The sequence below is a fragment of the Hemibagrus wyckioides genome, linkage group LG04 (genome assembly GCF_019097595.1).
Source record: "Hemibagrus wyckioides isolate EC202008001 linkage group LG04, SWU_Hwy_1.0, whole genome shotgun sequence".
In the NCBI taxonomy this organism is placed as follows: Eukaryota; Metazoa; Chordata; class Actinopteri; order Siluriformes; family Bagridae; genus Hemibagrus; species Hemibagrus wyckioides.
In genome coordinates this window covers 7,493,359-7,519,053 of record NC_080713.1, presented here as the reverse complement: position 1 = coordinate 7,519,053, position 25,695 = coordinate 7,493,359, and the positions used below count along the sequence as shown (strand labels likewise).

General features: G+C 38.6%; 1 protein-coding gene across 2 annotated transcripts; it reads right to left on the bottom strand.

The window, feature by feature from the left end:
- Positions 1-157: 157 nt before the first annotated feature.
- Positions 158-25,020, bottom strand: capn12 (calpain 12). 2 transcript variants are annotated; one of them, XM_058387025.1, is made up of 21 exons: positions 24,675-25,020; positions 23,428-23,497; positions 21,509-21,627; positions 18,082-18,215; positions 17,535-17,706; positions 15,844-15,927; positions 15,667-15,752; positions 15,488-15,565; positions 14,066-14,232; positions 13,447-13,700; positions 13,064-13,075; positions 12,773-12,981; positions 10,778-10,814; positions 10,617-10,691; positions 10,488-10,533; positions 8,871-8,932; positions 6,575-6,643; positions 6,163-6,241; positions 5,868-5,984; positions 4,087-4,139; positions 169-2,123 (listed from the first exon to the last, which is right to left on the bottom strand). In XM_058387025.1, exons 1-21 carry the CDS (start codon positions 24,870-24,872, stop codon positions 2,097-2,099), a joined length of 2,148 nt encoding a protein of 715 aa, XP_058243008.1. In that variant the 5' UTR covers positions 24,873-25,020; the 3' UTR covers positions 169-2,096. The 2 variants fall into 2 exon arrangements, with proteins under 2 accessions (XP_058243009.1, XP_058243008.1); XM_058387026.1 differs by lacking the exons at positions 21,509-21,627; positions 23,428-23,497; positions 24,675-25,020 and adding an exon at positions 18,315-21,428 and having other exon boundaries at positions 158-2,123.
- Between the last annotated feature and the right edge of the window lie 675 nt (positions 25,021-25,695).

Here is a 25,695-nt window from a genome sequence, read left to right as displayed (position 1 = left end):
CACTAACTTCTCACAGGAATAACGGCAACACAGCACCGAACAACAGATTAACAGCAGTCTTTAATGTGTTTCGGGGTGAACAACGGAAATTCTCACATTTCTCTCATGTTTGTGACACACTGATTCACTTCATCTGCTGAAAGCCATTATTTTCCTTCATCTGGCTGGAGTATACAAAACCAGTCTGAATCATCTGAGGTTTTGCAGCTGAATGTAGCTTAAATAGATTTACAGTGCATTTGGTTATATTATATATTTTGTTTATAATACAACAGAATTAGGTTGTTAGTAGTACCTGGCATAAAAGTAAAGATTTGTCAAGGTCACTTAAAGGTGGTGGTGTAGCTAGGGCTTTCGTGTGTGTGTGTGTGTGTGTGTGTGTGTGTGTGTGTGAGAGAGAGAGAGAGAGAGAGACGTTCACTTGTCAGACCCATGCTGGTTGTACAGACTCTGCTGGGGTGTAAGTGTGATGGTATGACCATGGTTTAGAGAGATTTGATCCTGCTCTGTGGGAGGTGTATGTCCCAGGAGATGACAGGAAGTTCCTCAGTGTGTGGCCTGACAACTGAGTAGTGTACAGCTAGACACAGCTTAACTCAAGCCAGATCCACAGACCACAGAGAGAGAGAGCGAGGGTGAGAGAGAGAGAGAGAAAAGGAAGATCCACATGCACATAGATGGACTCAAAAGCGCCTTAAGCTATACGAATAAAAGGATGAAGAAAAAGAAGAGTAAGGGAAGATGCCAAGATGGAGACAGCTGTTTCCAGACTGACAGGTGTTCCTTTCCAGAAATGCTTGGCCTGTTGCCGGGGGCAACCTCTGCTCCGTCTTGCATAAATACACTTCTATAAATAGGGGTTCAGGAAAAAGGACGAGCGTGTATAAAAAGGGTGCGAGTGAGCATGTGCGGCTGTGTGTGAGAGAGAGGGAGAGAGCGAGAGAGGAAAGGGAACAAGGGGAGGAGGCAGCAGATCGAGCCAGTTACTAGAGAGAGCTGGAGGGAGGGAGAGAGGGAGAACGTAGCGGAGGAGGGAGCGATGGCGTGATGACGCGGTACGTGGCGTCAGAGCGACAAGAATAGAGGCGATGCGTGCAGCGCTGCTGAGACATCGCTTTTAATACCAGCAGTCACTCTCACTCCCCTAGACCTTGTGTGTGTGTGTGTATGTGTGTATGTGGAGGTGTATGTATACGTATCCACTATGAAAAGAAAGATCCAGGTTTATATATGGATACTTAGATTTATTTGAAAGATCATTGATTCCCATGCCCACTGGAAGAAAGAACAAAAAGACAAGATGAGGAAAGACACATCTTCATGCTCAGATACCGTTAATAAATTCAGACTGAGGCCTCAGACCAAATAACTGCATTCCAACAGAACATAAGTATTTAATACATAAAATATTTGATAAATGTTCAAAGCAAAATGAATATTATTTCATGCTAATCCCAGGCTTTTGGAGCATTATTTTTGTTGCATTCTTCTCTCTAGATCATTTTGGATGTTTGTATTTTGGTTTTAGTATCTAGAGGATTTGATCTAGTGTCTAATTTGGCAGAACTTGGAAGTGATAATAAACTCTTATGCTTATTTCTGTAGTGTTCTTAACACTGGAATATTTATGATCATTTTTGATATATTTATCCAGTTTATATTATCAGTTAAGAGAGAAGTGTTTAACTGGATAGAATAAAAATATGATAAACATCGCATCAAGCAAATAAACCAAACTTAACTATTAGATAATATATCAGACAGATAGTACAAAAGATAGTATGGTTATTACAAAATATAGTTATCCAGAATATTGGCCTTATTAAGCTTCTATTTTGAAACACAGGGAACAGGGAGCGTGTCTGGACCATAATCAGGAATGACCCATATGACCTGCGTCACATAGAGGGATAGAGGGATGGAGAGACGGAGGGATGGGTGGGTGGAAGCAATCGGAACAAGGCCGAGATAGTGTGATATAAATGAAATGGAACAGGTAGAGTGAGAGAGAGAAATAACGCAAATCCAGGTGGATGACGTCTGCATAGTCCTGGCCGTACAGGTCTGTCCTGCTGAGGTGTCACATCTGAGCGCGCTCACACAGCCAGCAGCCTGAGCAGCCACTGCAGAAAAGGCCAGAGACACGAACCATTACACAGCGTACAGCTATTAATAACCAGCAGCTTCAGAAATATCACAGTTAATATCACCATCCGCTCTGCATTCACCCAAAACGAGGAACAGAATAAATACTACTTTGAGTTCTAATTAAAAATACTATATATCTTTACCTATATAGGCTACAGCATGCTTTACATCAGGGTGAAAAATACTTGAGTAACTGTGCTTCATCCATCCATCCATTTTCTATACCCGCTTTATTGCTAATTAGGGTCACGGGGTTCTCCTGGAACCTATCCCAGCACACATTGTGCCAAAGGCAGGGGTACACCCTGGACGGGTCACTGTCCTTCATTACTTTTCTTAAAATTCATTTTGGCAAATTTATATTTTACTTGAATATTACTGAAAAACTACTTATATATGTAAGTACTCATAACAATTCAAATGTTCATTCAGCCAATAACTGGGTGTTTTATATCAAACAAATGCTCAGTTTACCATCCACCCCCCCCCCCCAGCATCAAACCTAGCTCAATAAAATATTACAATACGTAAAGACTCATGAATAAAGTGGTGTTTCTTTTGCCTTGCTAGAAGACCTGAACTTCATCTAATCTGAAATAAGTATGCTGAGGTCAATTTTGCTTAGTTATCTTTAACTAAGCTTGTTTAGTTGCTAATGCTAGTCAGACTAGCAGAAATGAGCTAGGCAGAAAGTCAAATTCAAAGTAAACACTGGTTATTTACATGATATTTTATTTCCTTTTTTGCTTTACTACATTGTAGAGGTTTCAGACAAAACTACAACGTTGCTTTAAAACAAAATCATCTTCTAACAGTTTTTAGAAAAGTTATTAAAGCTACTTTACACATGGAAACAAGTTGATATCATCACTCAACCACATTAACGTTTTTCTCCTGCTTTTTGACTACACTTGAGTAAATTTCCTAAACATCCTAAATCAAGTCAAGAAGCTTTTATTAACATTTTAAACCATACATAGCTGACGCAGCGAAATGAGACAACATTTCTCCAGGACAATGGTGCTATATAAAACAACACAGAGCTACAAAACAACACAGAGTTAAGGAGGGATGGATACTTACTTTTTTTGGCTGGATACTTACTTCTCTTTTAATCTGAATATCATTCTGACACATTATCAATCCTTTACTGAAGTATAATTTCTCAGTACTCTTTCCCCATCCATGTCGATACATACAAATAAATTCATTATCTATATTATTAACGTTATACAAACTATGTATAGAAGTAGGCACTTCCCAGGCTTACTCTTTTAGCACTGGAATCAGATCCCAAAGCAGGTTCTACGTTATAAACCGGAGTGTTTCACTTTTGAAATCTGAGCATTTGAGCTGCTTTAAATGCTGGTGTAAAATCCTTATTATATAAACACACCTTTTAAACCAATAAAACATTAGACGTCTGTTTTTTAAAAAAAAATCCTCAATCTTTACCTTTTACTTTGCTTAACAGGCTTGATTACATGAGAGAATTATTTACAATTATAATTAAAGATTATTTTTTGAATACTGGATTTTCTCATTTTTTATCATATGAGGTCTGTTTTGTGTTGTGCCTAAGACCACTGTGATAAAATCACTGTAATCCAAACCCTCTCGTGGCTTTTAACATTGTTTCACATGGAAATCTTCTTGACCCGAAGTGAACGAGGGTTAAAAATGAATCAGCCTGGATTCTCTGAGAATTCTGCCTGAGAGTCATTCGGGAAAAATCTCCTCTTTGCTCTTAAAATAACCTAAAACCACGAGCAACCGATTAGAGTTGTACAATACAAAGCTACAATACGAAGTACAATACGAAGCTGTACAATACAAACCATAAAAGTCTAGCCTTCATTTCTTTAGGTCCGGAAGAACTAGAGAAGTAGAAACAGACGAGACGAGCTGAAGAAGAAGAAGAACGAGATCTGAGCTTACCGTGTCTATGCCTCTGCTCTTCACCTCTGGGCTGCTTTCTGACTCAAACAGAGCTGTGGAGAAGTGTGTAACAGTGTGACTCCTTCAATATCTCCAATTAGCACCTCAACACTCGTACATCTGTGTTAATCACGTAAAAGCTATGCAATACCTGATCCTGTTACACTAATTCTCAACAGGTGTATTGACAGCATTACAAAGATCCCAAAATTCATTAACACAACCTTCCTAAGATAGAACTGTTAAATATCTTCGACAAATCTATCTCCACAAACAAGTTTAAATAACTTTCAGTAAAATAAGCTTTTGCTTCATACACCGATCAGCCATAACATTATGATCACCTGCCTAATATTGTGTTGGTCCCAAAACAGCCCTGACTCGTCGAGGAATGGACTCCACTAGATCACTGAAGGTGTGCTGTGGTATCTGGCACCAAGATTTTAGCAGCAGATCCTTTAAGTCCTGTAAGTTATGAGGTGGAGCCTCCATGGATCGGACGTGTTTGTCCAGCACATCCCACAGATGCTCGATTGGACTGAGATCTGGGTCACTTATAACTTTTGATAGATACTGACCACTGCAGACCGGGAACACCCCACAAGAGCTGCAGTTTTGGAGATGCTCTGATCCAGTCGTCTAGCCATCACAATATGGCCCTTCGTCAAACTCGCTCAAATCCTTACGCTTGCCCATTTTTCCTGCTTCTAACACATCAACTTTGAGGACAAAATGTTCACTTGGTGCCTAATATATCCCACCCACTAACAGGTGCCATGATGAGGAGATCATCAGTCTTATTCACTTCACCTCTCAGTGCTCATAATGTTATGGCTGATCGGTTTAAATATATCTAATTAACGTATTAAGAGAGAGAGAGAGAGAAAAAAGGAGAGGCTCGTCAGGCAATGACTGTTTCTAAACAGCTGCTAAAATGAAAGTAGTAACAGGAACTTGTTTCAAGGATGTTAAATGTAACTATAAACAGATAAAAAGTGTGACGTTATGGTAATGCATCACACCACTTTATAAATGATTGGTAAGGGTTTTTTTTTCTATAATGGATAACAGTGTTGTGTTTTATTCCTTCTATAGTGAGTAGAAAGATATCTGGGATGCATCCTGATTGGGGTTTGGGGGATTAAAGACAAATATCCCTACATGAAGACATATTTGAAATGGCACATTATTAGATAGATAGATAGATAGATAGATAGATAGATAGATAGATAGATAGATAGATAGATAGATAGATAGATAGATAGATAGATAGATAGATAGATAGATAGATAAATTGGCAAACAGACAGACAGACAGACAGACAGATAGATAGATAGATAGATAGATAGATAGATAGATAGATAGATAGATAGATAGATAGATAGATAGATAGATAGATAGATAGATTGGCAAACAGACAGACAGACAGACAGACAGACAGATAGATAGATAGATAGATAGATAGATAGATAGATAGATAGATAGATAGATAGATAGATAGATAGATCTCAGTAATACACAACTCAATAATACATCTACTAATACATGTCCACCATTTAGAGTTACACAAGTCCAGGGTCTGTGCTTTTTTTAACTTACATTTTATATCTTTACATCTTACAGCTTATATATGTACAGTATGTATCTAAATTATCTACTGAAAGGTACAGTTAGATTCATACTGTGTGTGTGTGTGTGTGTGTGTGTGCGTGTGTGTGTGTGTGTGTTTAGACTGTGTAATGTAATGCATGTGGGGATTCTGCTGTAATGGAGTTGCTTACCAAAGAGGACTTGAAGTCTGGTAACACATGACACGAAGATGTAGAAAGGCAGCTGCTGCTCTCCAGAGCCGAAGCGCTCCCACAGCATGTGTAGTATGTTATTATCACACTGCACACCTAAGGGATGGGGGGGGGGAAGGAGGGGGAGAGAGAGAGAGAGAGAGCGAGAGAGAGAGGAGGAATGTGGGAATTCATGTTCTGTTAATTTATGGTATCCCCTCGAGTCTTGTACAGGTGTTTGTGTACATTTTTATGTCGTGTGTGTGTTGTGTGTGTGTGTTTTCAAAGCCCATACCTGCTGCTTTAAGAGCTTGACTGAGCTCAAAAGGACTAATGGATCCAGATGAATCCTCGTCATACTCAAGAAAGATTGACTTGAACACAGAAAAAAAGTAAGGTTTGAGAACTGGATATTTACATGTTCAGTAAACAGCAGAACCACAGGAACGAGGAACGGAATGTAAGTCATTCACTACACGCTAGCGCTGGTTTCCAGCTGTGCAGAACAGCAGGTTTGGAGTGTGGATTAACCAAACATACTTTATTAAGCCCGAAAGAATTCAGTTCAGAGAGAGGACAGGGAAACAGAAATATGACAACAATTTCCCCCAAAACTACACCAGCGTCATCTTTATCTGCGGTATTTCTGCTATTTAAGATGTTTACGTTGCCATAGCAAATGAGTTTAGGAGAGGAGGCTCGGGTACCTGCAGACTGCGCAGAGAGGAGAGGAGATTATCGGCTTGATCACGACTCAGCCTGCCTCTACCTTCAGTCTACACATATCCACGAGTCAGGATACAAACCAGCAGAGGTGAAGAAAAAAACAAATACAAAAAAGGACAGGAGGGGGGGTAAAGGAAAACAGAGGAAACAAACGTGGGAAAGAAAGAAAGAAAGAAAGAAAGAAAGAAAGAAAGAAAGAAAGAAAGAAAGAAAGAAAGAAAGAAAGAAAGAAAGAAAGAAAGAAAGAAAGAAAGAAAGAAAGAAAGAAAGAAAGAAAGAAAGAAAAAGAAAGGAGGAATGAAGGAGGGAAGAAAAAGAAAAATAGGAAATAAAGAAAAAAGATGGAGAAATCACATGCAGAATACATAATTAGTGAAAGAAAGAAAGAAAGAAAGAAAGAAAGAAAGAAAGAAAGAAAGAAAGAAAGAAAGAAAGAAAGGAAAACACATTTGCATAAGATATAATTAGAGAAGAGAAGAATAAAACATAATTAGAGAAAGAAAGAAAGAAAGAAAGAAAGGAAAACACATTTGCATAAGATATAATTAGAGAAGAGAAGAGAAGAGAAGAATAAAACATAATTAGAGAAAGAAAGAAAGAAAGAAAGAAAGAAAGAAAGAAAGAAAGAAAGAAAGAAAGAAAGAAAGAAAGAAAGAAAGAAAGAAAGAAAGAAAGGAAAACACATTTGCATAAGATATAATTAGAGAAGAGAAGAGAAGAGAAGAGAAGAGAAGAGAAGAGAAGAGAAGAGAAGAGAAAACAATTAGAGAAAGAAAGAAAGAAAGAAAGAAAGAAAGAAAGAAAGAAAGAAAGAAAGAAAGAACATTGAAGAGAAGAGAAGAATAAAACATAATTAGAGAAAGAAAGAAAGAAAGAAAGAAAGAAAGAAAGAAAGAAAGAAAGAAAGAAAGAAAGAAAGAAAGAAAGAAAGAAAGAAAGGAGGAATGAAGGAGGGAAGAAAAAGAAAAATAGGAAATAAAGAAAAAAGATGGAGAAATCACATGCAGAATACATAATTAGTGAAAGAAAGAAAGAAAGAAAGAAAGAAAGAAAGAAAGAAAGAAAGAAAGAAAGAAAGAAAGAAAGAAAGAAAGAAAGGAAAACACATTTGCATAAGATATAATTAGAGAAGAGAAGAGAAGAGAAGAGAAGAGAAGAGAAGAGAAGAGAAAACAATTAGAGAAAGAAAGAAAGAAAGAAAGAAAGAAAGAACATTGAAGAGAAGAGAAGAATAAAACATAATTAGAGAAAGAAAGAAAGAAAGAAAGAAAGAAAGAAAGAAAGAAAGAAAGAAAGAAAGAAAGAAAGAAAGAAAGAAAGGAAAAAACACTTGCATAAGATATAATTAGAGAAGAGAAGAGAAGAGAAGAGAAGAGAAGAGAAGAGAAGAGAAAACAATTAGAGAAAGAAAGAAAGAAAGAAAGAAAGAAAGAAAGAAAGAAAGAAAGAAAGAAAGAAAGGAAAAAACACTTGCATAAGATATAATTAGAGAAGAGAAGAAAGAGAAGAGAAGAGAAGAGAAGAGAAGAAGAAGAGAAGAGAAGAGAAAGAGAGAAAGAAAGAAAGAAAGAAAGAAAGAAAGAAAGAAAGAAAGAAAGAAAGAAAGAAAGAAAGGAAAAAACACTTGCATAAGATATAATTAGAGAAGAGAAGAGAAGAGAAGAGAAGAGAAGAGAAGAGAAGAGAAGAGAAGAGAAAACAATTAGAGAAAGAAAGAAAGAAAGAAAGAAAGAAAGAAAGAAAGAAAGAAAGAAAGAAAGAAAGAAAGAAAGAAAGAAAGAAAGAAAGAAAGAACATTGAAGAGAAGAGAAGAATAAAACATAATTAGAGAAAGAAAGAAAGAAAGAAAGAAAGAAAGGAAAACACATTTGCATAAGATATAATTAGAGAAGAGAAGAGAAGAGAAGAGAAGAGAAGAGAAGAGAAGAGAAGAGAAAACAATTAGAGAAAGAAAGAAAGAAAGAAAGAAAGAAAGAAAGAAAGAAAGAAAGAAAGAAAGAAAGAACATTGAAGAGAAGAGAAGAATAAAACATAATTAGAGAAAGAAAGAAAGAAAGAAAGAAAGAAAGAACATTGAAGAGAAGAATAAAACATAATTAGAGAAAGAAAGAAAGAAAGAAAGAAAGAAAGAACTTTTTTGGACACATTTTAGAAAAAAAAACACTGTACACACTCTTTACTTTATTATAAGAGAAGAGGAAGACTAACAGGAAGAAAGAGGAAGAGGAGGGGAAATGTGTTGGACTGAGAGAGGAGACATGTCCAGATGAAGGATACGTTTTGTGTGAAAATGAGCTGTCTGCATGTCTCCAGAGGAACATGGTAGTCCTTCTCCAGCACTGCAGGACAAAGAGAGCGTGTGAGGCTTAGTGCGAACACACACACACACACACACACACCACACACACACACACACACACACCACACACACACACACACACACACACCACACACACACACACACACACACCACACACACACACACACCACACACACACACACACACACACCACACACACACACACACACACACACACACACACTCACACACACACCACACACACACACACTCACACACACCACACACACACACACACACACACACACACACACAGCGCTGTGCTGTGTTACAGAGCATGTGCTTGTAATAAGGGAAGTGAGGTTGTTTCAGTTCATGAACCGGCATCTTACACAGAGCAGCTCTGGGTCTGAACACCACCGCCACCTGGTGGACATTACTGGTACTACATTAACCTCATGTCCAAAAAAATATAATCCACGGACCCTCAGAATCTATTTATTTTATAAACATGACTCATTTTTAATGTACAACATTACACACCTATTTATTACAACTATACAGCTTTAAGAAAAATATTTAATATAATTAGAGAAAAGGAAACCCTGAACTAAATCACTCTGCATTGCTCTAATGTGTAACAGTGTAATAATGGAATTTTTTTAGAAAAAAAGAAAGAAAGAAAGAAAGAAAGAAAGAAAACACATGCAGAAGAAAGAAAGAAAGAAAGAAAGAAAGAAAGAAAGAAAACACATGCAGAAGAAAGAAAGAAAGAAAGAAAGAAAGAAAGAAAGTAAGAAAGAAAGAAAGAAAGAAAGAAAGAAACACATGCAGAAGAAAGAAAGAAAGAAAGAAAGAAAGAAAGAAAACATGCAGAAGAAAGAAAGAAAGAAAGAAAACACATGCAGAAGAAAGAAAGAAAGAAAGAAAGAAAGAAAGAAAGAAAGAAAGAAAGAAAGAAAGAAAGAAAGAAAGAAAGAAAGAAAGAAAGAAAGAAAGATTTTATTATATTTATCTGGTGTGACTCAAAATTATCCCTAAGTGTGAATGATTATGAGAATGAATGTGTGAAAGTGTGTTTGTGTGTGTGTGTGTGTGTGTGTGTCTGACTCTGATGCTGGAGATGAAGGTAATGAGTCCTCCTGGTCCTTGATCTCTCATAAGGGATCCTGGGTGCCCATGTGTTCTGCAGGGGGCAGCTGCAAAAACGCACGTAAGTGTATGTGTGTGTGTGTGTGTGTGTTTGTGTGAATGTGTGTGTGTGTTTGTGTGTGTGTGTGTGTGTGTGTGTGTTTGTGTGTTGCACGGTGCTCTAGGATAATCTGGGGCACCATTCCAGGTGTATTCCCATCTCTCAACAAGCTCCGGATTTCTGAAACCCTGCTCAGAATAAAGCTCTTACTGAAGATGAATGAATTTTGGTATTTATACTCATTCATAATCTAAAACAAAAATGATTCATCTTTGCCTCATGTACAGTTATGGAAGCATATCCCAGATTCAGTTTTGGCCAGTGAGCTACAGCTAGAGGGGAAAGTCAGAAAATCATGAATTATTGAATGCATTTTATGTACAGCTTAAAATTCGAGTTTGACCTGAGTTGACCAGCTTCGTAAACTCCAGCGCGTTTAATTTGTCATCCTGAGGAGAGAAAATAAGTGACATCAGTTACTGTTTCTGTTATACACATCATCACACCTCAAGTCAGTTCATCACGTTCTTACCGCTCCGGCTTCCCCGTCAAACCACTTCTGCACCGTTCTCTGATCCTCGGCTGATGGAGGCGTTGACATGACAGTCTTCAGGACAAACATACGCAGTGTAAGATTGTCAGTGTGTGACTTGAGCGGTGTTTATCTTTCATTAGCAACTCGCTCACACTCACCGTAGTAATAGCAGTAGAACAGCTGATCTCACGAACCCTGGAACAGAGGAAGAAGACGATACAGTTTAGATATCATCTGAAAATGGCACAATACTATCAGGCTCAAATTTTTTTACAATGCCAGAGACATCCATGGCTGGGAGTCCAAGAGAGCAGAATTGCTTTGGAGAAAGTAGCAGAAGGGGAAAAAAAGAAACAGAAAAAGGCAATCAGCTTTCTGCAGGAATTAGTGCTAAGACAATAATGAACCCAGAAATTACAATGATCTCTTAGTTGCTGGTGCAGAAAGGACATTATCAACATTTACATTATTAACTGTCCAGAGTCAGCCAGATGAGGATGAGGTTCCCGTCTGAGCCCTAGTTCCTCTCAAAGTTTCTTCCTCATATCATCACAGGGAGTTTTTTTCCTCGCCTCAGGCTTGCTCATTAGGGATAAAATAGTAACTTAACTTTAAACTTTTTCCTGTATTTCTATACTTCTGTAAAGCCGCTTTGAGGCAATGTCCATTGTTAAAAGCGCTATACAAATAAATTGAATTGAATTGAATTGAAAAAGGCAAACAACAACAACAACAAAGAAAAAAGAAAATGGAAAAATATACTATCAAGATATTTGCTTTATATTTAGACAAGAACAAAAGGACTAAAGAGAGAAAATGGGAAAAGACAAGAAAGAGAGAAAAGGAAAGGAAAGAGCAGCAAGAAGAGGAAATGGAAGCATGCAAGAAACAAAGAAAGCCAAAAAGTGAAATTTATTTGTTCTTTGTGGCTGGAGGGATGCCATACTTTCTCTCTCCCTTCTCAGTCACAGCAACGCTAGCTAATTCCCAGTATGTATGCATTCGGAAGAGGGCAGATAGCACTTTCCTATGAGCTGCAGTCGGATAGGATGTGGCTGGCTGTGTTCACATGTCTGAAAGGAAGCATGTGTTAGGCTTCACCCTCACCACTGTAGCTGAAAGGAGAGAGCTGGCTGCTGGGTGAAAACTGGCAGGTGACCAAATTCAGGAGAAAAAATATTAATATATCCAATAAGGGGCATAATTAAAGATAATTTCCAGTCCAAATGCTTTACAGTCAGTATTCAGGACTATCAGCTTGACAATTCCCAGGACGAATTGGATGGCCCAGACTTTTCTTTATTCTTGCATACATTTGTTTCTTAACTACATTGCATGAGATATAAAGGTGATGAGATCATTAAAAAAAGAGAGAGACCCAATTATTAAATTTAACCTAAGTGAAAACTGCTCAACATTCACAGGGAGGCGAAAGGAGCAGAACTAACCGACCAGCCGACTAACAAACCGACCAGGCATAACATTATAACCACCTGACAAATATTGTGTTGGTCCGTCTTTTCTGCCAAAACAACCCTGACCCATCATGCACTGTGTATTCTGACAGCTTTCTATCAGAACCAGCATTAACTTCTTCAGCAGTCTGAGCAACAGTAGCCAGCCTTTACACCCCATGTGCATCAATGAGCCTTAGCTGCCCATGAACCTGTCGCCGGTTCACCACTGTTCATTGCTTGGACCACTTTTGATAGATACTGACCACTGCAGACCGGGAACACCCCACAAGAGCTGCGGTTTTGGAGATGTTCTGATCCAGTCGCCTAGCCATCACAATTTGGCCCTTGTCAAACTCGCTCAAATCCTTATGCTTGTCCATTTGTCCTGCTTCTAACACATCAACAAAATGTTCACTTACTGCCTAATATGTCCCACCCAATAACAGGTGCCATGATGAGAAGATAATCACTCTTATTCACTTCACCTCTCACTGCTCATAATGTTATGCCTGTTCGGTGTATATTGACTTTTTTGTTCTTGTGAGAGTTTTGACTGTAATTTAAAAGCTTACGAAAGTGAAGAGATAGAGGCGTAAAATAAATCCTCATTTATTTCACTAAAAACTTATAAAATGTAATGAAATGCCATGCCAGGATATTTCCTCCCTCCTTTTCTAGTACATCACTCCAGCATACCCCAGTGTGTTGCCTTTCTTGGCGTAGATGCGGAGGAAAAACTCCCCAGGCTGATTGGGCCTCTGTGTGGACGCCACGACGATATAGTGCCCCGGGTCCAAGTGCACCTTCCTCCACACAGCACGCACGTTGCGATACTCTCCAGATCGGCCCACCAGCGGGTTAGCGCCAAAAAACTCCTGGTTGAAAGAACCTGTGTTGTCCTGCAGCTATTGGGATAGATGGAGGAGTGGACAGTGGTTCAGGCTTATGCGATTTAAACAGATCAGTCATATATAAAGTATTACTCACCTCAGGGGGCACCTACAAGACAAACAGGAAGTTCACAGAGAGACAGAAAGAAGTTTCATTAGTATATATTACAGCTGGTAGTTGATAAATCGTTATATACAGCTAGTTATAATAGTTAATAAATCTTATATACAGATATTTAACATTTTCTATCACACAATGTGTATATCAGGGAAAGACAAACAAGACAAACATCTGGATAGGAAGTCAGGTTTATTCTAATGTTGTGAATTAAATTTTTATTATTATTATTACAATTAGTATTTTAGAATTTCTGTATACTTTAACACATTATTTATATTAGTTAGAAATTTTAAACATGGACTATTGCATCTTTTCCTACTGATACGCTTATAAAGTGTAACGGTGCATCAACTTCTCACCTTGTAGATGTGGTAGCCGATGTAAAGGAAGTTGACTTTGTCTTTCAGTCGGCGGTGTTTCTGCAGCAGCTCGATCAGCACCGTGCATTTCTTCATCTTCTCCTTTTGTTTGTCCACACTGCTCTTTGCTGGAGCTGCAGGGCTGGCATCGTCATCATCATCACCGGTATCCAGTTCATCCTCGTCCATTTCCACATCCTCAACGTCCTGCTGCGACAGAACCAAGTGGAACTGAGGGTTCTTACAGAAAGTTCCTGTTGGAAATAAAAAATATATATATATTTTTATAATTTGAAAGAAAACAATTAGAAAACTGAAAATCAGAATGTATTTGGTTGGTTTGTAGTGTAATAATAACATTAAAAACATTTTCTAATAATCTACAAATTAGTATATAATTATATTATTCTTCTTCTTATTATTATTATTATTATTAATAACAACAACAACAATAATAATAATAGTAATGTGTTGTTATTTATTTATTTTATTTTATTTTATTTTTAATACACAATAATTCATACTTCCAGTTTGCTGTCTGCGGTACCTTAGTCATCATTTAAAATTGCCCTCCACAGCACACACACAAACACACACACACACACACACACATACTTACGTGCGTTTTTGCGGCTGCCCCCTGCAGAACACATGGGCACCCAGGATCCCTTATGAGAGATCAAGGACCAGGAGGACTCATTACCTTCATCTCCAGCATCAGAGTCAGGATTCACACTACACAACTCCACTGTGTCATACAGCTTGCAAAAGTCCTGCACCCCAATCCTATGTAATACAAACACACAAATGCACACACACGGCTGGGACTCCACAACTAAATGTAACATTACATGCAAATAGTGTATTGTGTAAGTTTATTTTTCTCTATTATTTACATTGCAGCAGCTATAAAGTCAGTGTGTTAGTGAGGAAACTTCACGAGGTGCAACACTGCATCCCTAAAGCTTCCATTATAAACATTAATTCATAGCAAAGCACATACACTGGAGACTCCTTCCATAAATATAACATAAATGTCCCTTACAGAAAGTTTCACCATACCAATGACCAATTTTGTTTTATCCATTTATCATTTGTCCCTGTGAATGAGCTGTTACCATAGAAACGATAGCATATTAGTAGAAGCTCATTAATATAAAACTATGATTTGCTCTAAAATCCTTAATCTTGTTATTTGACAGTTCCCACACCTCTATCATACGACAGCCATTCCAGATCTGGTGCATCCTCCGAGACATGTGAGGCCAGTGAACTTTTCAAACTATTGCTAATGCTGTGTCAGAGGCCAGTGTAACACATTCAGAGGGAAGCGTACCCTCTTCTGCACATACACACAATTAGCTACAGTCACTGTGATTGACCGGTGAGAGAGTGTATGCCATCCCATCCACCCAGAGACCACAGCCAACAGTGTTCGCAGACCTCGTGCACCTCCTGGCCACGAATAGCTATGGCATTGTCAGAACCTGTACTCGCAATCCCCTGATGATACGATGTGGCCAAAAATATCTAAGCCTCCGTGGTTGAGCATCGGCTCTGGATGAAGAGAAGGCGGGTCAAACCAGTAGGTAACGCGTGATTATTCTCACCGGTGTCTTATTATTAAGTCTACTTATTTGTGTCTCTGAGCTTTCAGGGTGAAAGAGAGAGAGTTATACAGCCTTATAAACAACAGGCTGGTGAACACTTTATACTGTTATGTCTTACTAGACTGCAGTAATGCTTAATTATAAGCTATGGGAAAGTTCTTAGCAATATTTCCTGGTTAATTTTATATGCAGGATTAACAGCATGGAACCCTTCTTACTCCACTAATCATAAACATATGCATGAACTAGTCTGCGTCATGACAAATATTTGAAGGCTGAAATGCCTATGGTAGTTTGTTTTGTTGATATGGTTTGTCAAAGATATAATGTAATCAGAGTCAGAGTAAGAAAACAGGACATATTCGAGTAATCAGGTCTTATTGTTTCAGAAATCATTTATATTTAGTACAAAATTGTTGATGTTTATGTACCAAAATTCTCCATCTTCTTCGATGTTCAATTTGATTCTGGTCTTCTCTGCTTTCTCTATGCCATCCCAGTCTTTACACCTGTCCACACACACACACACACACACACACACACAAACAGCTTAGCAGCAGTTAGGAGGACATCATTTTTAGCGCTGAAATGAGAACTGAGCATTTCTCACTTGTCACTCCACGGACCACAGTACTCCACAAATCCCCAGGGGTTTCTCAGTCTCACCAGTAACACCTCCTCAGTTTTCTTGCACACCTCCACACACATACACACACTAACAAGTTGTAATTTATCAGCTTTTAAAAGATTTGTAACATATACGTGTGTGGGTAGCGAGATGTCCTACCTTATCTGTGGCAGTAATGGCATAGGCATGACCTCTGACCAGCCCCTCTGGAGTCACACTGCCAATCTCTTTCACACTTTTGGCCTGCATTTAGAAGAAGAAAAAAAAAACAGGAACTTTGTTCATTAATCGTCTTAAATGATATGAATGATATGAATTTCAGACAATACTCATAGTGAAGAAATCCAACACTCGAGTCAAATTCCCATAAGGAGACTCTGTTATGTTAGTTAGCAATCATAGAAGGGCATTTGAAGTTTTGAAAACTGATCTGTTTAGTAGAGAACCAAGAAATAAAGCAATGAACTGAGGGCAAGAAGCCTTGAAGCCTTTATTATCGCCACATATACATTACAGCACAGTGGAATTCCCAGCTGAGGAATTTGGGGTCATAGCGCAGGGGCAGCTTTGATACAGCGCCCCTGGAGCAGAAAGGGTTAAGGGCCTTGCTCAGTTGCCCAACAGTGGCAGCTTGGTGGTGCTGGGGCTTGAACCCCTATCCTCAACCCAGAGCTTTAACCACTTGAGCCACCACTGCCCCAATGCTGCATAACACTTCAGGAAGAAATCAGTTTAAACAATGAAATTCATTACAGAATGAATCTTGCAATCCATTGAAGATCACATAATTATAAAGATTAGTATGGAGGGGTGTCTTCAGGGGGGAGTTCTCCTTAAAGTTTGCCTTTAGCCTGTACCCACTGCACTCATTTGGATCAATATGCTATACATACTCTGGGTGTTTGAAACTAACACAACTGATTAGAGCAGATGGGTGTGAGAAAAACTCCTGAGGTGTAGAAGACCAGACTTACTCTTCAGAGATACACCACTACTGCAAGCATTAGAAAGGAAAGGATTATGGCTATACTGTTTAACTTTGTATAGTCAAACCAAACATCTGCTATGAGTCAATGTAAAACTTTGAAAGCAATCTGTGTTTCAATATTTCATATCAATCATGATTAATTAGAAATCCATCTGTCATCTGCTATGGTGCAAATTAACATACTGCACAGATCATGAGAATGTCACATAAACAAGACTTACACAGTTTCTCTCCTTGTAGTTTATCACCACAACATTGAAATTTTCTTCTTTAGTTTTGGGCTAAAGCTATAAGGATGTAGCTAACTGGTAGAATGTAGCTAAATGGACACACTGACACTCAAGACATTATGTGAGTCATTAATACTTTTTATACGTAAACAGGAAATAGGAGAGTTCCACACTATGTGTGAAAGAAGACAGTAGTGGCTAAGATGAGCTGTTGTTAGCCTCAAGTCATTCGGTCAAAGTTGTCTTCGTTCATTCGACAGTGTGAGACAGTTTCAGAAACCACAAAAGCGACTGAACAGTTGAACCTGTGAGGAACGTGTGACTAACTGATTTAGTCATGCAGTTTGCACAGTGCTAGCCTCTTAGCTTCAATTATTTGTTAGCAACATTACATTAGCCTCACAGGTCAAGGCTAGAGGAAGGAAACGTCAGAACATTCACTTCAATTTGCAAAATCTTCGATTTTATTTGTACAACCCTTTTAAGAGCAGATACAAAGAAATCCAGATGTAGATTTAGATTTTAATGATAAGTCAGAAGAGACTAGCATGGAAAAAATTTCTGAGATGAAATGAGGAAGAAACCTTGAAAAGGAAGTGAACTTCCTTGTGTGTATGTGTGTGTGTGTATACCTGTATGAAGCAGCTGAGTAGGCTGCCTCTGGACAGTGCCGCAGTGAGCGTCCTCCACAGGACGGGAGGAGTGCGGGAGGAAACAGGACGAGTGTAAGCAATGCCACCCGTGAAGTCCTCCATCCCCTCAGAAATGTTGCCTCCCTTCAGACTGCTGTAGGATCCAATCAACCTACAAGTGCAAGTAGTACACACATTTCTCTCACTACCCTTGTGAAGACATTCTAAAACATAAATAATAGTTCTACGCATATATTCAGCCCTAATATTGACATTTAATTCACATATATTGTTTCCAACACAAAGTCATTCACTGCAATCTACAAACATAAACCCTGCATTAAATCGGGGCTGAACCCATTTTGATTCGGTCCGCTCATCATCGGGACTCTACTGACGCATGGATACTGAGTAGGATGTCAACAGTCATTTGTTTACACGCAATTAGACTGTAAAAGCGGCCTAAGAGCGGCAGGAAGCTGTGTCACTGATGCTCTTCTATCCCACACGCTCTCACACAGTCATACACACATATGCTGCCACTGACTTGGCGTAAGCTTTCTCCACCAGGGCGCTCCAGAACTCGTTCTTAGTGCGCGAGTAGCTGAAGAGCAGACGGCCTCCTCGCACGGGCAACCTGTCATCAACCACCACCTCCACCCACTCACCATACTGCCAGAACTGAGAGAGAGAGAGAGAGAGAGAGAGAGAGTCAATCACTTCAGATAATCAGGTTAATAGCAGGGCTAATTCTATTTCTAGTATCAGACAATGACTTACATAACTACTAACATACGGCGCAAGGTGGAAATACAGCCTGGAAGGGTTGCCAATCCATCGCAGGACATCACACACATGCAACACACATTTGCATGCTAATTCACACATGAAGGAAATTTGCCAGTTCAATTACCAGCATGTTGTTGAGAAGAGAAAGCAGAGGGAAATCACACAGGGAATGCAAAGATTATGCAGTCAACCATCTAAGACAATTTAGGAACTACGACCAATTTTTTTAGTAACTTCTGTCAAACTAAACTGGACTTTAGCAATCTGTTAGGATTGTGGTTTGAAATATTTTTCTTGATTTCTTAATCTACCCATTTCATACCACTCCATTGTTGCTAAATCAACATGCCCTGCCATATATGATTCCTTTCTCACCATCATCACAATAAATCCACAGTAATCGCCAATAATTACAGTTTTTATTTAATGACAAATGACATGTCACGCTTTTTATTCCTTTATTGTTACGTTTAATGTTGTGAAACATCAGAGAAGCAAGTTGGCTCCTGTTATTACTTGCATTGTAACTAGCACCATTTTTTTCTTCATCTTGACCTAATAATAAAATGCAGTGTGTCATGTAAATGAGAAACCTAATAGCTTAAACCTCTGATGTTATTGTGATTTTCTACACCTTTTGAGGGACCTTGCCTTAAGGACACAGGGGTAGCAGCTTGGAAGTTGAACACTTGACCTTTCAAGCTGTAGTCTAACGTCCTAACCGTATAAAATCCAACCGTTCGATATATATAGTTATAACAGTTCAACATTGCTTTGACAATCTACAAAGTTCTGTAACAGCCTTCCTTATTTTGACCTTTTGCTCTCACACTTTTCGAAAACATGATACAACGGCCATCTTGTCTGTTTTCCACTTATAATACTGCTGTACATAACCTCTTGATCTTTGTGTTTTGTTTTATTTTTTTTCATGCCATAGTTGTCAGCACTCTATCCACTAGCTTCCTGCGCAGGTCAGAGGAGGTCATCGGTAAAAACTTCGACAGAATTACTCGGCTTGTCTGGACCTTGCATGAATGTGGCTGTCTGTGCACAAGTGTGCATCTGTGCATTCATGCCCTTAGGCAATGTCTACATGTCTGAACACTTAAACCATCATACCATAATACCATAAACAACAGACTTGCACCTTCTTTTACCCTTCTTTTTCTTTTCTCGCCCTCCCTCTCACCAAAAGACCACTTACATAATAAGAGGGACCCACGTCTCTCTTGCATTTCCTCGACTATGCTTTGAAGTTCATCTTGCGTTGAAGTTGATTGACTTCACTTTATACAAGGAAACCTGTAAAAATGCATCCACAATTTCTAAGGAAGGAATAACACACTCGCAGGAATGCTGTTGTAGGGGAAAATAGTCACTGATGTGGTTGTGTAATGTGGCATGATGGGAAACTATCATTTTTTACAGCACCGAAGTTGAAAAATGTCCTCTTATACCTGTCTCCTAACAGAAAACCTCACTCTATCAGTGATTATAACTTTTGGTTTTTAAATAACAACACATTATTATCTGTAAATATGATCCCGTTGTTAATGTAGAAACGAAAACATATTAGGATTGATATAATCCTGTGAATTGCTCGGAACGGCTATTATAGAATATTGATCAATTGGCCAATCAGATTGTAGAATTCAATAAGTATAGTCCTAAAGTGGCTATTGTTTTTTCCATCAAGATGGCAGCTTCATAGCCTGTTTTGTCAATAGGTTTAAACCCAGATTATCATTAAGCCTTCAGAAATAACTAGGCTAATACAAAGGCTGTTATCACCTCATGTATTATGATTCTGAAGAATTCCTCAATGATATAAGAACCAAGCAGTTCATGCTTTGGATTCCTACTTCACTGCAAGAACAGTGAGAATTACATAGGAGGCAGGAAATGATCCAAAAAACATTTACAGATTTTTTTTGAGCCTGGTTAATTTAGTTATAGGAGTCTATAGCAGTCTATCTCACTTAACAGCATTTGGAAATGATGAAACATCCAGTTTTTAAGTAATATCACACCGGCTTGCTGATGTGGTTAAGTCATTGTATGACTGTGTATGTCATAGTAAGAGTAATCTAGACAGATCTATACAACGTTAATGTGAACGTGAACAGTGAAGTGTTATGGGGCAGCCAAACATTTGGATTTTTGACCACCAGAATCACCTTTTTAAGGTATAAAGCTGAAAAAAATGATGATAACATAGTGAGTTGCAATAGTTTTGATACCCCTCTTTCCATTCCAGGATAATATGTCCTGCAATGACAACAATCCAAAGGATTAAAATCAAAAGAAAAAAGCATTTCACCATGGCTGTGGTGTGTTTGGAAGTAGTTATAAGGAAAATCACACATTTTTGTGATAAAGTAACTAACACTATCGTTATTGCAGCTATAATAGCAAAATATTTTGTCCTATGGTTATGCAAGCTATAGCACAAAACGTATTTGGGTTAAGTGACAAATTATATAAATGCATATTTCCCTCAAGTATTCATTTAATCCCTTGAAAGAGCATCTAAAGAGTCATCATTTCAGATGTTTACTTATTCCAGCAGGCAGCTCAGTTAAGCAACACATTACTTAGGAAGTCTGTTGTGTTGATATGGCTGCAGGAAAGTGGAACTCAGTGTACTTTCTGCCCCGTCTGCTTCCGTTACCTTTCCCTAAAGCACTTATTTAAGAAAACATGTCAAAAAATATTAACCACCTGGATGCACGTGCAAGACTTGTGCCAAACACACGAGAAACACAATGATACCAAACTGAAGACTGCTCTTGGATGAATAATGATAGCATGTGTGGGAGGTGTGTTGATGGGGGGTAGGGGGATGTGTGTCAGCATGAGTTGATGGGATGTTCAGGGGGAGTGATTTCAGAGGGTATCTGGAACAATCCCCACAATACCCCTGAGAAAGAAGGGCTGGATAATGCTTATTAACACCCCTGTCTAAATCTCACACACACATGAAAAATTAACCTCGATCCTCACTCCAGCTCATAGACGAGGTCCTTTATGTAAATGGATGACTTTTGACACCCTCGTTGTCTATGATTCCATTCATTAATTTTTATCCCTGCATATTCATATGCTAATACACAGCATCTTCTGCATTTAAGAACCGTCTTGTCAGTGGATTTCCACTCATAACTGCCATTCGTCTGTCTTACCCTGAAGCGGAAGATTCCAGCATAGGATGCATCCATGGTTTGTCCGGATGGGACCACTTTCTCAAACAGGGTAGGGTGCATAGTGAGACATGAGAGAGCAGCAAGCAACCAGCAGTTACCTAAAGAACACATGCAGGGAGGTAAAAATTACTGAGAAAAGAAATGCCCATCAAAATGTACTGTCAGGAAAATGACAGCACGTATACGTTTTGGTTGAAAAGACAAGGAAGATAAGTCTGTGTGTGAGGTGTGCACATTTGCACACACACACACACACACATTAACATTCCTGCGTAACAGTAAACAGCTGTTCATTTGCCTAGAAGGGTTTAGAAATGGTTAACAATGTTACTTAATACCACCATGCATCCTCCAGACCCAAACTCAGGATCATTACTCAACTCCCATTTTCCACTTTTACCCAGAAATGCCTTTTCATTTTGTCTGAACATTTTGCACATTGTTTCATTTTGTCCTAATACTGTATACAACCCCTGGCACACTTGTCCACACACACACACACAAAACACACACACACACACACAACACACACACCATTCAGTGTATACACAGTCACTATAGTTTAACGTATATCAGCAATGGGGTGCCATATGGCATCAGAAAGATTTCAGAGACTGTCTGGGCATGACCTAATATCCTAATGAGCGTGTATGATTGACATTTCATTGTCCAAGATTCTCAAGCAAAACTAACCATAATGACAACAGCCTACATGCATGAATCTACCCAATTAGAGTACTATCAAATATGTATCAGTAATTTTGTACTGCTGTTATGAAATCATGCATGCTTCGTAGTTTGCCTTCATATAGCAAGCAAAACTCTTTGACTTTGACTAAAATGCACTCTTAGTCTATTTACTTCTAGTCTTTCCACCACTCTTTTCTTAATGTTTCTTTCACATGCTGTTGTATTTCATGTCCTTCTTCTCAGTCACTCTTGATCGAGTTAGAGATGTGTCAGAGAAGTGGGCTTGAATAAATGATCCCTATTGGAGATCAAAATGTATTGCCTGGTTCACTCTGATACACTCGGTGGATCTATAGTCTCAGCTAGAAAGAAATCAGCTGCAGCTTCTCCTTCACATCCGAAGTAGGGAAATTCTCAGGGAGTATATATAGATATTGGAAATATATCTACTTTTCACCAAATATTGTGCCTGGAGACTTAATCATTAACCTAATTAGAATGAAATATAAGTGCTTCGTCATACATGAGGTCGAGAGAAACAGGCTGGTTGTGTGTTGAGTGCATTTGAAGACCAGTAGCACTGACCTTTGTGGACATTTTGACCAACAACAACAACTCTTCATATCTCAGCTCTCAATAGAGAGTATGGAAAAATGTTGCAAATATTCTGCAGGATTTTCAGAGCTTGCATGCTTACCAGCAATCAAAACCAGACTGCGAGCGAGTGGGGGATGAGTGAGTGCGAGAAAGAGAAAAGAGGGCAAAATAATTGTCAAAGTTGAAATGGGAGGAGGGAAGGGAGCATATGCATGCCAACCCATCCCTCCCTTGCCTCCCCTTCCTTTCTAGTTTTGATGTGAAGGCCCCGAGGCAGCTCTGTTTTACAGCTCTCAGCGGGGTGTCTTCAGAACTGGAGACCTGCATAAGCCTCACAGCTAGAGGGGGAAAACGGGAATGGGATATTAAACATTATAACGGGGATCAAGCGAAGATGAGGAGAGAAAGAAATGAGCGAGAGCAAAGGACGAGAGAAAATCTGCATGATAAGAGGAAGACCAGATACGAGATTCTCGCCAGGGCAGATGTCTCTCTGATTGTGTTCATGCCCACAGGCCATTCTTCAGTGATCTTTTCCTTCCTAGGATGTGACCAAGCCTTATCCCATTAGACTTAGGTTTAAAATCTCAAAAACTTGTGCAGTGACTCACCCAGCTGGCCCTGGCAGATATCAGTAGTGCCCGTGGTTCCTTCCACAAAGACAGCATTGCTGCTGATTTCCTGAACAGAGTAAAAAGAAAAATGTGTCATATATACATAAATATATAACGTAAATGAAGACAGGCATGAGGAAACCAAACAGAATTAAACAAAACAGAATTTTATTTACACACACACATATATACACACAGAGAATATATATATATATATATATATATATACATGTACCCAGATGTACATGTATGTACATGTTATGTACCCAGATGTGGGGCATGTGAACTATTTGGCCAATGAGGGTTCACTCTAACCCTCACTGCTTCCTTCTACAGTCTGCCAGAGTTATATACATGTTTTATAGATTAACCGAAGAGTGCAAACCAGTGTAGGGTCAGCACAGAGACACACCAAACTGACCAGAAATGCCCATACCTTTAAAATATAATAACCCTTAAGACTGTCGCAATTGTCTTAAAACAACCCATAGGGCATACATATACACTTTTGGTCAATATTACACTTGACATCTTGTATAAAACCACAATAGTTGAAATGACATCAGAATCTAGATGTGGTACTAATGTAAGGTAAGAGTGTCATTTGAGGCTTTCAGAACTTTTTTATGTATTATAGCTGATTATCAAAACATGAACACAAGATAGTTTATCAGTTAATGTCCAGGTTCTAATAATGTGTTAGAGCAGATAAAATGACTAAACTGTATAAGGTAGGGTACTAAACTTTCCCTTTCCCTGATGCTGGGATCTTTGGTATCTTTTGTAGCTTTAGTATGCACTCTAAAATTTACTCTAAAATGTATACCTTTATGCTTTTTAAAGGTGCTCTATATCCACATTTCCAGGTCAAAGATGTATTCATCTTAAGAGTGGATAAAATAAGGTAAGATAAGATACGGTAAGCATATCACCCCAGCAAACAGATTAGTACCTATTTTTTTAAGAGTGTGTATGCTAGACTATGTCACTGCTGCTCTAAAATAATAATAAAAATAAGAACCAATTTATACGTTCAACAAATTCTGGTCTTTTTTTTCTGACCACCATTTCATCCTTATTGGTTCTGTGTCCGTTCTAATCACACCTAGGCAAGATTACAGAAAAGACACTGCCAGGATCAGGTATGTTGGAACTTGTGATTGCTCCTTTCCACAGAATTCAGATCCTGAGGCTATGGAAGAACCAGTTGGATTAAACACGCAATGTGTATAGATTGGGTATACCTTGGGTCTCAGCCACTTGATGACCATTTTGGGGTCCGGATCTGCCGGCATGCCGATCGAGTTCTGATCAGCAGGGAAGCTCGGGTCCAAGAAGAGCTTACCGGATTTGCGAAATTCAGCACACAGAGACTCGAAGTCCTGGTTCTTAAACTTCACCGGATTGGTAATGGAGCCTGGATCAGAGGTGCTGTCCGACATGTTTCGGCAGGAGCTCAGTCAGCTAGGTGAGGATTTTCCAGTGAAGTTTTGAGTGTGTCTAAGGAAAGAAAGTTTAAGTGAAGTTTAAGTGTCCCACCCTGCCTCTGGTGTCCGCCCAGTTCTGCGCAGGACTGATACTGAAATCCTGTTGTGCCATAAAAAAGTGCCCTAAGCGCATGCACCGCATCATGCGTTTAATTCCCATACAGTGACTTTTTACGCAACACATAGCCTACAGTTCCATTATTAGAAAGAAGAAATCACCATCTTTACCGTGAAAAAGAGAACATTTGTGTATTTTAGGTTTCCGAAGGTCTAAAACTGAATTTTAACAATCCATTAACATAGACAGTGTGTTAACATAACCCTCAATCCATTAAAACTGACCACATAAAGAACTCAAGGTGGTAGAGTAGAAAATGGACATAAATACACATTACAGTGAAAAAGTCAATATCAGTACAGACTGTACCAACTCTATACTTTCTTAAATAAATGAATAGGCAGTATTAGGCACAGACTGAATTTTTATACAGATTTATAAGGAAAAGTAGTGCATTATGTAATGTAACATTGTTTATTGGAATTTATTTATTTATTTATTTGAAATTGTTTTGGACATGACTTGGACATGTTTTGGACATGACTTTTTTCTTTTGTTTTTCACTCAATAATGCAGAAGTCATAAAATAAACATTTCCCACTGAATTTCCACAAAGAATAAGACATTTGCACAGAACTAAATAATCAAAATAAATCTTTTTTTCCCCCAAGATTAGGTTTATTAGGTTTGAATTAAGAAAGGTGTATTATTTTTTTTTTT

Bases quoted from the DNA above. Each gene is read 5' to 3' on its own strand.
- capn12 (XM_058387025.1), bottom strand. From the start codon at position 24,872: ATGTCGGACAGCACCTCTGATCCAGGCTCCATTACCAATCCGGTGAAG. The intron at 14,233-15,487 runs GTACATAAACAT...TGTATTACATAG, and splicing joins GAAGAAGATGGAGAATTTTG to GATTGGGGTGCAGGACTTTT. The intron at 10,815-12,772 runs GTATGCTGGAGT...CCTCTGTTCCAG, and splicing joins AAGAAAGGCAACACACTGGG to GGTTCGTGAGATCAGCTGTT.